This window comes from Pipistrellus kuhlii, unplaced genomic scaffold, assembly GCF_014108245.1.
Source record: "Pipistrellus kuhlii isolate mPipKuh1 unplaced genomic scaffold, mPipKuh1.p scaffold_m20_p_187, whole genome shotgun sequence".
In the NCBI taxonomy this organism is placed as follows: Eukaryota; Metazoa; Chordata; class Mammalia; order Chiroptera; family Vespertilionidae; genus Pipistrellus; species Pipistrellus kuhlii.
In genome coordinates, this window is record NW_023425501.1 from 14,316 (window position 1) to 30,600 (window position 16,285).

Sequence of the window (16,285 nt, forward strand, 5' to 3'; positions counted from 1 at the left end):
GATCCCGGGGTTGCAGCCTCCCGGGCCAGGGCCGGGGGCGAAGGCTGCGCCGCTGGGGGCGTGAGGGGGAGGGTCCGTGTTCAGTGGCTGGCTCCGGGTTGGTGCCTGAGAGGCTCCGGGTAGGTGCCTGAGGGCGGGCCTAGTGCAGGAAGTGTCCCTGCGGGGCAGGCTGGTGGCCTGGGGACGGGACAAATGGAAATGGAATCAGGCGGCCAGACCCTAAGGCAAGGTGATGGGGAGACAGAGAAAGAGGACATCTGGTTTGGGGAAGAAGTCAAGGCTTGAGAGTGGGAGAGGCTGAAGTGACTTGTGATTCCTCCAAATAGATGCTATGCAGTGTGTGTGTGTATGTGTGTGTGTGTGTGTGTGTGTGTGTGTGTGTGTTTGGTGGGGAGAAGCGGGGAGAAGGAAGACAGCTGAATGGAAAAGGGGAAGAGGGAAATTTGGGATCAAGCTGTCCCAGAGCAGTGCCATCTTCCTCTTCCAGCTCTGAACCCCCTCTCTCCAGCCTCATTCCTTTCACCCCAGGCCAGAGCATGCTGTTTTCTTTACTCATGGCTTCCCCTCCCATAATGCCAGGTAGATGGAAAGGTTACCTCTGTCCCACCTCTCCCAGGCCGCCCCCATCTCTGCTGAGCTTCCCCTTTTTCACATTATGGCCTTCCTAGAGAGTTGGAGTTTGGTGCCTAAGTCAATGCCAGCCGTAGCTGAGGGCACAGGAGAGGAGGTGGCTGTGCCAAGCCATTTCCAGGATGTGGATGCAGGGCTGAGAGATGGGAAGCCTGCCAGTGCCTACCCATTCCAGCTGTGGCCTGGCTGGGGCAGCCGTGGGTCCAGGCCTCTCTCTAGTCCTCGTGTCCACCATCATCAGGAAGGGGAGCTGCGAGAACCATCTAGGCAGGCACCCCGGGACTGTCAGGTAAGGGATCTTCCCGCCCTGCCCAGGTGTCTGCATGACAGCTAAGCTTCATAAAGCCCTGCTTTACATAACCTGCCCTCCTTTGTCATGTGCACACAGCTTGAGCCAAATAGAACCTGGAAGACAAATTTGCTGCAAAGAAATAACACAGGTTTCAAGGCTTAATAATATTTATCTGTAGATTCTCCACTGGTTACAATTTTTTTGCTGCATTGTTTTCCTCCATCAAGATGATTGAGAGAGAGTTGACCGGACTTCCTTTCTTTAAAAAAAATTTTTTTTAAAATTTATTTCAGAGAGGAAGGGATAGAGCTATAAAGAGATAGAAACATCAATGATGAGAGAAAACCATTGATTGGCTGCATGCCCCCCACTGGGGGGGATCGAGCCCACAACCTGGGCATGTGCCCTTGGCCGGGATTGAACTTGGGACCCTTTAGTCTGCAGGCCGCGGCTCTATCCACTGAGCCAAACTGGCTAGGGTTGGACTTCCTTTCTTATTGAAGTTGTCTTTCCACGTATGAATACTGCTGTCTTCCCCCTCCTCCCACACACCTGCATTTAAACCTGTATAAGCAGTAATTAGTGCCCTTCAACTCAGTCGGTTTTGTTGATGGGTCCACACTTTAGCACTCCTGGAATGTGCCACCCTGGACCCAGGATTCTAGGGCACCAAGACGAGGACAATTTGAAGGGTTTTAATGAAACCATTACAGAACAGTTGACTCGAACAAGGCAAAGGATTAGGGTCATTGACCCCTTCCCAACTGAAAATTCACGTATAATTTTTGACTCCCCCAAAATTTAGCTACCAGAAGCCTTGCTGATAACATAAGCAGTTGACTACCACATGTATTATATGCTGTATTCTTAGAAAAAAGTAAGCTAGAGAAAGAAAAATTTATTGAGAGAATCATAAATAAGGAGGAGAAAATACATTAACATTATTGGGGGGGAAAAATCTATGTGTACTGGTGAGTGGATCTATGCCGTTCAAAACCAAGGGCCAACTGAACAGATATTTATTCATTCAGTTGACATTTATTAAAGACTTCTGTCGGGCCAGGTACTTGTAGTCTGTAGGGGGAAGCAGGTCTGTGAGCTGAGGAGTTACAGGTGCTTCTGTGAGGAGATGGGGAGCACACAGGAGGAAGTGGCCCTGGGTTTCCAGCCGCCAGGAATCTTCCGGAAAGGGAGCAGACGTTGCATTTGTCTTAACGAGTTTGTGTTTGCCAGATGGACAGTGGAACACGTGTGCCAGGAAGAGGGAAGGGTGTGGGTAAAGGCCGGGTGCCTGGGGGATCCTGCTGGAACCGGTGGTGAGAACACAGCCGGGCACTTGGGCCAGGGCGCGGCCTGCCAGCTGAAGATCAGGCAGATGGCGCGGGTTCGGCGTTTAGACAACAGTTCTTTTTTTCTCCCTGGCTGCTGTCGAGCCACGGCGTCTAATCCCCGTGTTTTGAAGACCAGATGAGAAAGAGTGGGTTCCAGCAGCCTCTCCCGTTCTCGGCGCGATGGGTGAGGAAGCTTGCAGCTGGCTGCCTTTTAAGATTCCCCCCGTCGTCTTGAAATAATACGTGGGCTTGCGTTGTGCTTTTCTGCTTCGTGGGGTTTGGTGTCGGGATCACTGAGCAGCTCCCGGGGTGCAGACAGGCGAGGGGGACGCACCCGCGGCTGAGCCTCCACTGCTGTGCCCTCCGCAAGCGTTTGCCTGTGTGGGAGGACGGGATTCTTTATTGTTACTGCTTTCATTTATTTATTATTGTTACTGCTTTTTATTAAATACGTTGCCACTCTCCCCTCCCAGCTTTGTCCATGTATTATACTAATCTTTCCTCCAGCATCTCGAATAGAAAATGTATTGCAGTGTTTCATTGTACGGAGAGGCACCCTGGCTTCTCCATATGAAACCAACAGGCTGCAGGTGGGGTTGGGGACTAGGCTTTGCCTGTTTTCTTTCAATCCTTTTTTTTAAAAAAATGATTTTTATTGATTTCAGAGAGGAAGAGAGAGATGGAAACATCAATGATGAGCCCTAACCGGTTTTGCTCAGAGGGTAGAGCGTCAGCCTTCAGACTGAAGGGTCTGGGGTTTGATTTCGGTCACGGCCATGTACCTTGGTTGCGGGTTCCATCCCCAGTAGGGAGCTTGTAGAAGGCAGCTGATCGGTGTTTCTCTCTCATCAATGTTTCTAACTCTCCCTTCTCTGTAAAAAGTCAAATAAAGATATTCTTAAAAAATCAATGATGAGAGAGAATCATCGATTGACTGCTTCCTGCATGCCCCGAATTGGGGATCAAGCCCGCAACCTGGGCTTGTGCCCTTACCGGGAATCGAACTATGACCTCCTGACTCATATAGGTCGATGTTCCACCACTGAGCCACAGCAGCTGGCATTCTTTTGCATATGTGTTCTGAAATCACCTTTTCGTCTAAATGATTGGATTATACATTTCCATTATAGCTTAGTGGTTGTGTTTTGGGGCCTGGTGACCCCGCGGATGGTGGGCGAAGGAGGCCAGGACACGGCAGTGTTGTCTAAGTTGAAGCAGGACCTGTCGCCTGAGTATTTGGGTGGGCGGAGAGGAAGAGGAGGGAATCGGCTCACCAGGATGACTTTAGGTGACATGGGCGGTGCTGTTCATTGAAGCGGGGCATGTTGGAGGAGGCGGCTTGGGGGAGAGATGAAGTCCCTGCGGAGTGAGGGTTTATGGGACACCCACGTTTGGTCGGATTATATAATCAAGTCTGGCGTTTAGGAGAGAGGTCTGGGCTAATGAGACCAGACTGGGTGTCAGGAGCCACCGAAGTGGCACTTGAAACCATGGGGGAGGGGGAGACCGTCAGAGGGTCTGGGTGAGTGAAGGACAGTGGGGAGGGGGGGAGAGGCCCGGGAGGATGGAAATGATACAGCGCCCAGCTCTCCAGGGGGCTGGTGGCAGCCTGGAGGGGGTGTGCTGGGGCCTCTAAGCTCGGGAAGCCTTGGGCCCAGCCTCGGGTGAACTCGGGACACCCAGAGGAGTGGGTACTTGGTGCTCTGCCAGCAGATGCCGGAGTCCCACGTGTGGTTATCAGGGGACGCAGAGGAGAGACGCGGAGGGGACGGACTTACCTGAGTGTCTGCCTGCGGCTGTGTGGTTGACGCCTGATATGACTCTTCCTGTGCTCATGGGTCACTTTGCCAATACATCCCATGGTTTTCACTCCTGTTCCCCATCGGAAGCTCCTTCACGGGATGGACTATGTCACTTACTTTCTCTGCCTCCTTCTCAACATGCCAGCCAGGAAACGCTCATCTGTCGTGTATGCATAAACTGTTTTGTTAAGTCTCTGTAGCCAGTGCTAGGCATGGTGGGTAGGGCTTGGGTTGTTGTTTTGTGTGTGTGTGTGTGTGTGTGGTTTTGTTTTTGTTTTTTTGCACCTGGTGGGAGCCTGGCTAAGTGTCCTTGTTGGCTGGAGGCATGTTGAGCTTTCCCAGGCTGAGTGAGGTCTCAGGGCACCAGTCCCGTTGGTGCCACTGGCTGCGTTGTAATTAGCGTGTGATCCACAGGCAGGAGGCCTGAGAGCAGGTTCCCAGGCGTGACCTGGCGATTCTTAGTTTCCTGGAGAGATCCTGGTTGTTGGTATGTGACCCTCTTCTCCAGCCCCGATGCCCTGCTGTTCCCCACTCTGCTTTGCTTTCTTTTCACCCGCATCCTGCTCTTGGTTCCATCTTCCCTAGTTCACTTCCTGCTCTTCTCCCTGAGGACCTTTCCCTGGGGAACCCGGCTGCCGCCTGTCCTGAGGTCACTGTGGCTCCCTTAGCAGCTTTGTCCCAAAGGCCTTGGTCAGGTTCCAAGAGCCTCAGCCACATTCATGAGCCAGGAGCCCCTGGTGGGTCCGGGGACCTGAGATGCTGCAGGTGGCTCCCATCAGCATACTCCTGTAGGGCCTCCGTGGGCCCCCAAAAGGTGATTGAAGAAGTGGACTGGGTAGCTGGAAGGAAGCCTGAGTTCCATTTGCTGCTTTGATTTTTTTTTTTTTTTTTAAGGGTAATCTGCCTGGATTTGCCTTCAGTATGGGGGGAACTTCCCAGCCCTCTTTTATTTCCGGTTTATAATTCTAGGATCTGGAATCAAAGAGCTGCTGTGTTGAGCATCACTGAGCAGACAAGATGGGGGGGAGCCTTTGGTACAGATAACCCTGAGGATGGATTGTGGGCGGTATGGCCTCCACACTACCAAGCTGCCAGCCCCCAAGTCTCCATTTTCAGCCTGCCGATCAGGTGTCCTGGGGGTGGGGGGCTCCAGCATGGACAGCAGTCCTCCACCCCCTGCACCTCACAAGTAAATTAAGGATGGGCTGCAGCAGATGAGGGCGGACCGGCCACAGGTTTCTCCTTTCTGCCCTCTTGCCATTTCCTGGGCGAGGCAGCATACGTTCTCTTGTCTCCTTCCTACCTCGGGCATCCCATGGGAGGCAGATGGCTGGGAATAACTTGTGAACCTGCCTCCAGGAGAAGGGAAATCCCGAGTGTCGGCACTCGGTTCTGCCCTCTGGGCCTGGCACCCTCATTTCCAAAGGATGCCCAGGCGTCGGGTCAGTTTCTGCTCTTGAAGCAGGTGACTTGCAGTCAGCTCTCAGGAAAGGATCACTCTTTGTGCCTGATCCCAAGGGCGATGGGGAACGTGGGAGAAGGCGGCATTTGTTAATATTCCCCTTCTCTCCACCAATCCTAACTCAGAACTCAGCAGGGCATTTTTTATTTTTATTTTTCCAGTCCCACAATCCACGTGAGAGGGAGAGAGAAATACAGCCCCGTCTCCCACCTGCCAGGGCTTCTCTGTCAGAGCTGGTCTGGTGTCACTCAAAGGGCCTAAGTGTGGGTAGGCCGGGCCTTCCTGCCTGATCAGGAAGAAGTGTTGGAGACAGAGAACCTGAGATCCATCTGAGATCAGCTCCCTGTGATTCTCCAGCTGATGTGAGTGAGGGTGGCTGGCGTTAAGGAAGAGCTGTTGGCTTGCAAATAAACGCAGGCCGCCGGTGACACAGGACTGAGTGAGGGAGTGGATTGCTCCAGAGGAGCCTGGGCGCTCCTGCAGGGGACAGCGGCCCTGGGTGTGCCATTCAAGGTGAGTAAAAAGGCACCGACGGCATAAGGAGAGCACTCGCTGTTCTTTATCTGCTCGAGAACAGCTCTCCCTTCAGCCAGCGGCTCTCAGGATCCTGCAGTGTGCTCCAGTCTCAGTCTCCGTAACATCACAGCCCCGGCCTCCTTAGCCTCTCTGCGCTTCCCCCTCAAGTGCCCGCCAAGATGTGAATCTGCAGCCCTCGGTCAGAACAGAATCAGCTCACAGCCCCCGCTGGTGCTGGGTGAGGCGTCGGAGAAAAGCAGGGTCTGTGGCCAGGGTCCTCGCTTGGCTAGAGACGGGCTCCAGGCCTGGCTGCCCCCCTGGGAAGGGATCCTGATCCTTCGGGAATCTCGTTTTCTCCAGGCCCGGTAGCTTGTGGAAATGACAGAGCCGGGCCCCTTTGGCTCTTCCCAGTGAGAGCAGGCCGGGCCTGGGCGGGGAGAGTGGAGTGGAGTGGAAGAAGCAGCTTGCTGGTAAGGGAGACATTGCTGTGACTTGAGTCTGAACAGTGTGCCTGCTTTGATCTGGGCAAAACTGGCTGTGGAAGAACAAAGCAGGAGCCCCTGTGCGAGGTCCTGTCCCCTCCGGGGGCTGGTGCCAAGGCCATGAGGTGTCTGTGGCCGCCACCCTTTTGAGGCCAGGAGAGGACGGTCCTGCCTCGGTCCCAGGAGGACCGGACATTCTGAGACCAGGGTTCCCTCCCCTCAGGCCTCTCTCTAAGCTCTATGAGGTCAAAGACAAAGGAAGCTGCACTGCCAAGTTGCATATTTTGCCTCAGGCAACTAAATTTATTAGCAAGGAAAATTTTTGTCAGCCCAATGCTGAACAAAGTACATCGTTAATAAAGGATAACAAATCTGTCAATCATAAAACATACCTCAAGCAGTTACAACTAAAAATAAAGTTGTATTTTGTTTATTAATTTAAAAGCCTCAAAAATAACAAGCAATATGTTTTTAAACATGTAGTAGACACAATTGTCTATTATACAATATACACTGTACAGAACTAGAGCTTGGGCTGGGAGGGGAGGTGAGATGAGGGAGAGTGGAAAGGTTCGGGGTGTGAAGTTTTTATCTGAATCCAGATTCAAATTAAAATGCTGTGTCATTTAGGAAAAAGAACTGCTAGTGAGAAAAAAACCCATATGCTCGTCACTGCCTCCCAAAACCCTAAACTGAAAGTAGGCCTGGGGGAGGTGAGTAACAAGAACGGGAGGAAGGGAGCAATTAAATAAAACTGTAAAGCACACACAATACACAGTGTTCATTATCTGAAAGAGAGTATAAGGCAACGTTCTCCATAGAAAAGGGGGGTCGGGGAGTCCGTGGTGGTTTTGTTTAAATAGAAAGTTGGAATGTGCTGGAGAAGAGTGGTGGGCAGGGCGTGTGGCGTGGAGGTGGGTGCCCGGGGGCCTGGGTGCAGGGCCGGGGCGCTGAGGTGGCCGGGCAGGGAGGTGATGGCACGATGATGCGACTCTCGCAGTGTGGGGGGGAGGGGACTCACTTTGCTCCTCGATGGAGTGAAATTCATGTTTTTCCTTTGGAAATAAAGGTTCCCACTCGTCCTGGCTTAGAACGTCTCGTTGGGCAGAGCTTGGGCTTCAGGAGAGGCGAGTGTGGGGCAGCAGAGCCCCTTCCGTGAGGAGGGAGGGGCCGAGGGCAGGCCCAGGCGGCCGGGCCTCCTTCCCACCGGGGGACCGCGTCTCGGGCTTCCCGCCTCCGCGGCCTTACAAGTTCTTCGTGACCAGGTGGGTCTTGTAATGTTTGGTGAGGTGATCACTCCTCATGAAGCGTTTCTGGCACTGGGCACACTCGAAGCGTTTGTCCCCTGGGAGGAGGAGATGGCCGTCACTCACAGACACTGTCCCGGCCCCCCAAGAGAGGCACACGTGACCTCAAGCGTGTGATGTCAAAAAAAATAGCGATTGTGCCCTAGCGGGTTTGGCTCAGTGGATAGAGTGTCGGCTCACAGACTGAAGGGTCCCGGGTTCAATTCTGGTCAAGGCATGTATATTTGTTGCAGGTTCCCTGGCCCTGGTTGGGGTGCATGCACGAGGCAACCTATCGATGTGTCTCTCACATCAGTTTTTCTGTCTCTCTCTCTCTCCCTTCCACTTTCTAAAAATTACTGGATAAAAATTTCCTCAGGTGAGGATTAACAATAGCAACAACAAAATAATAATAATAGTGATTGGACCCATAAATGAATGAAAATAGTGAAACTATTTCAGGACAATCATTAAGGAAATAATAGGAAAGGCAATATGGGGTAGCAATTAAGTGTGTGGACTTGGTAGTAACAGGTCAATGTAGTGCTGCTGCATCCTTAAAAATTTGAAACCATGACAGCTGTAATTGAAATAGATGGGCTAGCCCAGCTGGTGTGGCTCAGTGGTTGAGTGTCAACCCAGGAACCAAGAGGTCACTGGCTCAGTTCCTGGTTGGGGCACATGCCCAGGTTGTGGGCTTGATCCCCAGTAGGGGACATGCAGGAAACAGCCAATTGATGACGTTTCTCTCTCTCTGATGTTTCTATCTCTCTCCCTTCTGCTCTTTCTCAAATCAATAAAAAAAAAAAAAACATTTAAGAGAGAGAGAGAAATACAATAATAGAGGGACTAGCTCTAGCTGCATGGCTCAGTGGATAGAGCGTCGGCCTGTGGACTCAAGGGTCCCTGATTCGATTCAGCTGTGGGCTCGATCCCCAGTGGGGGGCATGCAAGAGGCAGCCAATCAATGATTCTCATCATTGATGTTTCTATCCTTCCTTTCTGTCTGAAATCAATAAAAATATATTTTAAAAAAATAATAGATGGGCTAAAGTTGCAGCTCCTGCCGAAACCGGTTTAGCTCAGTGGATAGAGCGTCGGTCTGCGGACTGAAAGGTCCCGGGTTCGATTTCCAGTCAAGGGCATGTACATTGGTTGCGGGCACATCCCCAGTAGGGGGTGTGCAAGAGGAAGCTGATTGATGATTCTCTCTCATCGATGTTTCTAACTCTCTCCCTCTCCCTTCCTCTCTGTAAAAAATCAATAAAATATATTAAATAAATAAATAAAGTTGTAGCTCCTATCAATAGTACTCGGAATTATTCTATAACTTGTCTTTAATGTAGAAATGTATAGTTTCATCGATATGATTATATTTCAAATGGGGGAGGGGAAGAGTGTGGATCTGGGAGTCGGGGGGCCTGCGTCTGAACCCAGCTCTGCTAGTCACTGAGACCCAGCCACCTCTCCAGCCTCAGTAAAACGGGCCTGACCGAAGCCCCTCCCAGAGCTGTTCTGAGGGTTAATTAGGCGGCTGTGAAGGCGCAGTACAGGGCCTGGCACGCGACGTCAGTGCTGGTTCCATGAATAACCGCCGCTGTGGAAGGAGGCACCGAGCTGCACGGGGCTTTGGGAAGCACCGCGGTAAAGGGGTGGCTGAAAGCTGGCAGGCGTGGAGCCCCGCGCAGACAGTCCAGCTCCTGCTCAGGGTGGAGTTCCTGGGCAGGGCCAGGAATCCCGACGCCACTGAGGGCCGTGGAGTGGGGGCGTGGGGAGGTGGAGGGACCCGGGGGGTTGCTAGCCTGCCAGAGAAGGGGGGAGAGGCCGTCGGTGTGCACGGGGAACGGGAACAAACCTGTGTGGGTGCGAGCGTGCCGCTGGAGCTCGTCACTCCGCGTGAACCTCTTTCCACAGAAGAACCAGTTGCAGACGAAGGGCCGCTCGCCGGTGTGGAGGCGCACGTGGGCCCGCAGCAAGGACGTCTTCCGGAAGGTCTTGCCGCAGTCGGGGATGTGGCACACGTGCTTCTTCTTGCCCTGCTCTCCAGACCTGGGCGTGGGGACGGGAGGGAGGGAGAGGGAAAGCAGTGAGGGGGGACAGAAGATGGGGGCAGGATGGGATGGAGAGGGGATGAGGGGGCCAGCCAGAGAACACAGCGGAGGTGGTGTGGGGTCGCTGCCTCGCCCCCTCCATCTGTGTCCCGGGAAAGCGCGCGCGCGCGTGGGGACAGGCGCCTGCCAGGCTGGCCCCATTACCTCTTGTCCCCATCCTTGCAGTTGGGACACGTGCAGGCCATGCGGCGCCGCTTCTCCCCGGGCTGGGCCTCCCCGGACAGGGCCTGCTCCATCTGCAGCTGGATCTGGGTGGGGCTCAGCCCACTGATGGTCAGGTTGTTCCCAGACACATTCTGCACCGTCAGCTGCTGCTGGCCTGTGGGTGGCAGGGCATGGTTGGGGTGAGGAAGCCTGAGGGACAGAGCAGGGAGCCTGACACCCCCCTTCCCTTCTGCACATGATAAGGATAACCAAACAGCTAATGCTTCTGAGAGCCTGTATGCCTGATACGCCTTCAACCTTCACAATCCGGTGAAACAGATACTATTATCCTCCTTTCACAGCTGAAGAAACTGAGGCTCAACAACATCAAGATCACACAGCTAATAAGAGGTAGGACTCGGACTGAACCCAGGCAGTCGACTTCAGCATCAATGCGCCGAACCACTACACCACACCACACTTTCTTCCAGAATTCCCTCCAGCCTTAGGCCCTTGTGAGATAGCTGCTTTCAAGAAATTCTCCAGGGATTTCTGTTAATAAGAGTAAGAGCCAGGCTGGTGTGGCTCAGTGGTTGAGCACTGACCCATGACCCAGGAGGTTGTGTGTGATTCCTGGTCAGGACACATGCCTGGGTTGCAGGCTTGATCCCCAGTAGGGGGCATGTAGGAGGCAGCCAATCATTTATTGTCTCTCATCAATGATGTTTCTACCCCTCTCTCCCTCTCCCTAAAATCAATAAAAACATATTAAAAAAACATACAGACAGTTCTGAAGGCTTTGGAAAAAACAAGCCCTCTAGGTGGACTTGCATAAAGCCTTTCAAAGCAGGGGAGTGTTGCTGACCTATTGCTGGTGTTAAAGTGCCACTACCCGGTAAAGGCCTTCACCTGGCTAAAGGCAAGGCAGGAACCGTTTTTGCTAGGTAGCTGCAATAGTCTTTTGCTGGTTTGCAAGGCTGCTTTCCTCCGGTAAATACCACCAGATTTCCCTCTCAGCTGGAGAGAAGCACAAGCCATTCCCACCGCCAAACGCTCCCTCCTTTCCTTCCACGTTAACTCAAGGCTTTCTCATTCTGGAAGTCTTCCTTCGAGTCTCTTTACCCAGGGCCTCCCTTGAAGAGGTATCTGTCTTTGTTCTGTACCAAACCAGTTTGCATTGGTGTCAGCTGGAGTTTCTCCTAGTCTATCTTATTCTCTCCACCACAGTCAAGGTCTCCAGCTGTAAGCTGAGGCCAACAAGCATCTTACACTATCTCACAGGCCACTGTAAGGACTGAGTGGACAAGCCTTTCAGCTGGAAAGGATGACACAGGTGTCAGGCATCGTCCTCACTGCTGCTCCTGGGAGGCGCGGGGTGGCCCACGGTTCCGATGGGAGGGATGCGCAGGCCCACTACCCACGCCCCAGCCCAGGGGTCTCCCCTCACCGCCGGTGTTGGTGATGGTGACAGGCACACCCTGGACTTGGACACCATTGATGTTGATGGTCTGCATGGCCTGGGCCGCCGCTGCCAGCTGGGCTGCGTTCAGGCTGATGATGCTCCCGGCGGGGGCGATCTTCGGCAGGGGCCGCTCTTTCCGGAGAATGGCGGCTGAGTGCTTTTTGCTGGTCCCACTCGGGTGGGGAGCCCGGGGGGCGGGACTGCTGCAGGTGGTGGAGGTGGGTGCAGCCGTTGCCGGGGAGCTGTCCTGGAGGAGGACCGTCTGCACCTCACCGGAAGGCGTACGGAAGTAGACCTGGGAGGGACCGGAGAGAAAGAGTCAGTGTTCCAGGAGGGTCTGGTTCCCACACGTCCTGCCCACCCCAAACGATACTGACTCTGAACATTCAGATCAAATCGGGAAATGCGTCAGCATCGTCTTCAAAGGCAAGCTGAGTGGAGCGCTAGCCAGTTAGTGCTAAGAGGAGAGGAAGGCAGGTGCAGAGGGTGTGCGCGGTACCTGAGTAGGCGTGGGCTCGGCCGCCTGGATCTGAAAGTTCTGGGAGGGCTTCTGGGGGACAGTGGGGAGGGTGGCAGAAGCTGCCTGCACCACTCTCAGGGCCTGCTGGGGGATCTGCACCACCTGCTGCTGCTCGGCCTTGGGGGGCACCACCTGCACCTGCTGGACCACAGCGGGCTGGCCCCCGCCAGGGCTCTGCACAATGAGCAGGTTGTTCCCTGCCTGGATGATGTTGTCCGCTGTGGTCTCGATCAGCACCGTCTCCACCTGCTCAGCCACAGCCACCGAGGGCTGGGAGGCGGGCAGACTCTTCTTCCTGGCTTTCTTGTTGGCCTTGGACAGCGGGATGGGAGGACTCTCGGCCAGGAGCTGCGTGGAGGCCGCGGTGTCGCTGGTGTTCACGAGGTTGTTGACAGGCAGGGTAAGTGTCACGTTGCCACCCCCGCCGGTCAGCTTCACCACACTGGCCCCGCTCTGCACGGGGGTGGAGGCTGTACTTGACTTCTGGACAGGGGCTGGCTTGATGGGGACGGGCTTGTGCCCGGATGGTGAGGGGGTGATGATGGCTTGGTTGGTGCCAGGGATGATCTGGATTTGGTTGGTGAGATTGGGCTGTACTTGGATGGTCTGGCCACTGCTCGCCTGAATCTGAGAGACTGTCTGGTACTGGATGTTGGCATTGGATCGGGTCCCTTTGTTAATCACAGCGGGATTCTGGATGGCGAACACCAGCTGACCCCCAGGATAGGATGTGCTCAGTTGTGACCCTTGAATCTGAAGTATGTTTCCTTTGGAGGACAAGATTCCAAAGCTATTCTTGCCGGGGCTGAGGGGGAGAGGGGCAGGTTTGATAGGGACCAGTTTCCGGGGTGTGGGCTGTGGGGGAGCAGGAGGCGTCACAGCGGCCTCAACAGCGGGAGGCCCAATTTTGCTACATGTTGCAGCAAGCAGAGCCAAGGGGGACGGCTGGGAATCCTGCAAAAAACCCAGAAGAGAAAAGGAGTGAGCCGTGAGGGCCGGCAGCCCAGCCACCCTCTGCCTGTTTGATCCTCTCCTCTTGGCAGCTTCCTCCCGCTGCAGTGGTCCTGTTGTTCCTGCTGGTTTCTCCAGCCTATATAATAAAACCCTAACATGCAAACCGGCCGAACAGCAGAATGGCCAGTCGTTATGTCGCTATGACGCACTGACCACCAGATGCTCAGTGCAGGAGCTGCCCCCTGGTGGTCAGTGCGCTCCCACAGGGGGAGCACTGCTCAGCTAGAAGCTGGCTCACGGCTGGCGAGTGCAGTGGTGGTGATGGTGGCTATCTGACTGCCGGCTTATGAGATATCCCCTGAGGGGTCCAGAGGGTGCAGGCTGGGCTGTGGGACCCGTCCCTCTCCCAGTGCACGAATGTCGTGCACCAGCCTGTGCTGAGTGAAAAGGAGGAAGGGGGGAAAGTCTTTCTCAGGAAGGAGTGCCCGGAAGCACCCAGGACAGGGTGAGCTAACAGCATGAGCTGGCCACTCACTCCCCACTGGCCTCAGTAACAGGGCACAGGACCACCCTGAGCTCTCACATGGAGTCCACTGGCCCAGCACAGGGGTTAAGGGACCCCTGATTCCTCAGCTGAGGAAGGGAGAAGGGAAAGGAAAAGGGAGGAGCAACAAGAGGAACTCACCCTCAGGTGAAGTGATTTCTAGGGACGAGACTTCACTGACCAGGGCGGCTGCTCCTCTGAGGCTACAAGGCAGCCTGTGGGGTGTTTTCCTTATATGGTCAGTGGAGTCAGTGGAGGAAATGTTGAGTTTACTCCTGCTTTACCCCTGACCCCACTGTGGCACCTTAGGTTAGCGGCCTAACCTAGGTGAGCGGCCAGGTTTCTTAGTTGGGAAACAGGAGGTAACAACGTTCCCTGGTCTCACTTCCCGGGTGTTCACAGTGAGTGTTCAGTCTGGGTGAGTGGCAGCTTTAGGAGTCCTTCCAGGCTGTGCACACACACACACACACACACACACACACACACACACCCCAGCCCGCTCACCTGGGTGCTGGAGGCAGCGGGCTGCAGGTAATCGCTGGGACTGACAGCAGCAGTGGCAGCCATGCTGGTCTGTGGATCTGCCGGGAGAAGAGAGTCATGCACAAAATGCCCCAAGAACCCAAACCCACCGTCTTGTATTTCCGTTTTGTCTCTTTGCTGCCGCTTCTCTAAGAGCTTTGCCCACACTGACCCGCTCAAGCTGAGCAGCCCTGCATCTTTCCAGCAGATGCCCTTCTCTGCTCAGACTCAGCCATCCGAGGCTGCGAGGACAGCCGGTCCTGCCTTCCCCGGACTATCCCCTCCAGCCAACATGAAGCCCGAGATAACGCGAAGATGCGAGATTATACCAAGCACAGCTCCTGTAACTGAAGCGTGAACCTATGGAGCCCTCTCTGTGGGGCACTGCTGAGTCTCCCTAGGTCAGAACCCCTGCATGGGGGGGGGCAGCGGATCCCCCAGCCCTGACCCACGTTTCCTGCTCACTGCTGCTGTGCCAGATGTCACGCCAGCCTGGAAGAGCAGCTCGGCTCAGTCAGGATTCCTGGCAAGGAGGACACATCTACTCCACGCCCAAGTCCTGGGTGCTCTGTGCTCAGCCTTCACCACCAAGGCCCAGCGGCCCAGGTATTGGTCCACGGCACATGGAGAATTGCTTTATGGGAATTTACACTTCAATGTAAGGCAATAGGTACGGCCCCATACTAGGTATCACCTGGTTGGCCCAATAGATATCACCAAGACGAGGAAGCTAATCACTGAATATAATGAGAATAAAGATAGAGTAAATTCTATTTTTGTTTAAATGTATATGTATTTCAATATATGAATATATTATAGCAGGAAAAAGTCTTAAATTGCTAAAATGTTAAAAAAATTATCTCTTGGAGGTTGGATTTTGCTGAAGAGAATTTTTCTCATTTTTCTCTGTATTTTGTCGTTTTTCTCACAATAAATGTATTCTATGTGCTCTTTTTAAAATAAAGGAAGATAAAGAATGTTGAGGAAGTAATTAAAAGACTCTCTACCCTGAATTAAGTCTAATCTAAGATAAATATAAGATAGGTAACATGAAAACCATGAGAACTTGGGGGAAAGAATTAAGCTATCTTACAGTTCATACATCACTGAAGAAAAGGGACACTGGGCAGAGCCTAACTTAGAAAGCAGATTTCGGGAAGTACAGAAACAAGAAGGGTATTCACTACGTCAGAGGCTCAAAAAGGCAAAATGGCTGAGGCACTGAGCCCCTGCTGGGCACTGAGGACAGGAGAAGTTGGGGAGAAAGTGGAACAATTCAATGTTAGCTGGCCTCTGGCTTCTCTCTATGGGAGAAGGAGTTTTTTGCTTTTTTGTTTTTAATATATTTTTATTGATTTCAGAGAGGAAGGGAAAAGGAGAGAAAGATAGAAACATCAATGATGAGAGGGAATCATTGATCAGCGGCTGCTTGCACGCCCCCTACTGGGGATTGAGCCCACAACCTGGTATGTGCCCTTGACCAGAATCAAACCCGGGACTCTTCAGTCTGCAGGCCGAAGCTCTATCCACTGAGTCAAACAAGCTAGTGCTGGGAGGAAGGTTCTTAAATGGGAAAAGGTAAAGAAACGGTGAATGGGAGACAGAATCCAGGACAGGGGATGGAATAGTTAAATGGTTCCCAGAATCCAGGACGGGATGGAATAGTTAAATGGTTGTGGGCTCAGCACCAGAGCAGGAGAGGCTTTGCAGCACTGGAGTAAAACGAGTGAGGAGCCAGGGGGCAGCTCCGGGCAAAACCCAGAATAAATGATTGTCCAGCACAGCAATTACTGAGGTAAGGGAGCCGGATAGCAATCATCTATGCAAGCACACGGCTGCAAAAAACATGTCATCCTGAACAAATCTGTGTTGTGGGGTTTGGGCTGGATACATCAGAATGGTATGCACTGCACATTGTCTTCCAACGAGGCCCCTGGATGAGATTTTTATAAGATTCTTGTAAGAAGGGAAGGCACTGCAGGCAGAGTAACGGTACTTGGGGGCTAAGTAGATCCATGCTGTCTGGTTGGCTGCTGCAAGGTCAACCAGGGTGCCTCAAACTAGGGATGGGGCCCAGGACCAGGGTCCGTGGGCTTCTCCTCGGTGGCTCGAGCTTTCTCTACCAGAAGGTTTTCTTCTTGTTTTCACTGTGGAAAGCATCTTTTTAAAAGGAACAAACACTATAGATCACTGGGTGGTGGTTGCTTACCCCAGATTTGTACATTTC

General features: G+C 53.3%; 1 protein-coding gene and 1 long non-coding RNA gene across 2 annotated transcripts in view; one reads left to right on the forward strand and one right to left on the reverse strand.

Moving 5' to 3' along the window:
- LOC118721894 lies at positions 1 to 15,071 on the forward strand. Its single transcript, XR_006742000.1, has 2 exons — positions 1 to 919; positions 14,267 to 15,071. It is a non-coding gene; the product is annotated as an uncharacterized LOC118721894 (long non-coding RNA).
- The window catches only part of SP2 (Sp2 transcription factor), a 21,353-nt gene continuing 11,864 nt past the window's right edge, over positions 6,797 to 16,285 (reverse strand). Inside the window, exons 2-7 of the mRNA XM_036443185.2 lie at positions 14,041 to 14,117; positions 12,018 to 12,992; positions 11,504 to 11,813; positions 10,057 to 10,231; positions 9,657 to 9,850; positions 6,797 to 7,860 (exon numbers count right to left, since the gene is read on the reverse strand). Coding sequence (XP_036299078.1) covers positions 7,760 to 7,860; positions 9,657 to 9,850; positions 10,057 to 10,231; positions 11,504 to 11,813; positions 12,018 to 12,992; positions 14,041 to 14,117 — 1,832 coding nt within the window. The 3' untranslated portion in view covers positions 6,797 to 7,759. The remainder of the gene's footprint in view (positions 7,861 to 9,656; positions 9,851 to 10,056; positions 10,232 to 11,503; positions 11,814 to 12,017; positions 12,993 to 14,040; positions 14,118 to 16,285) is intronic.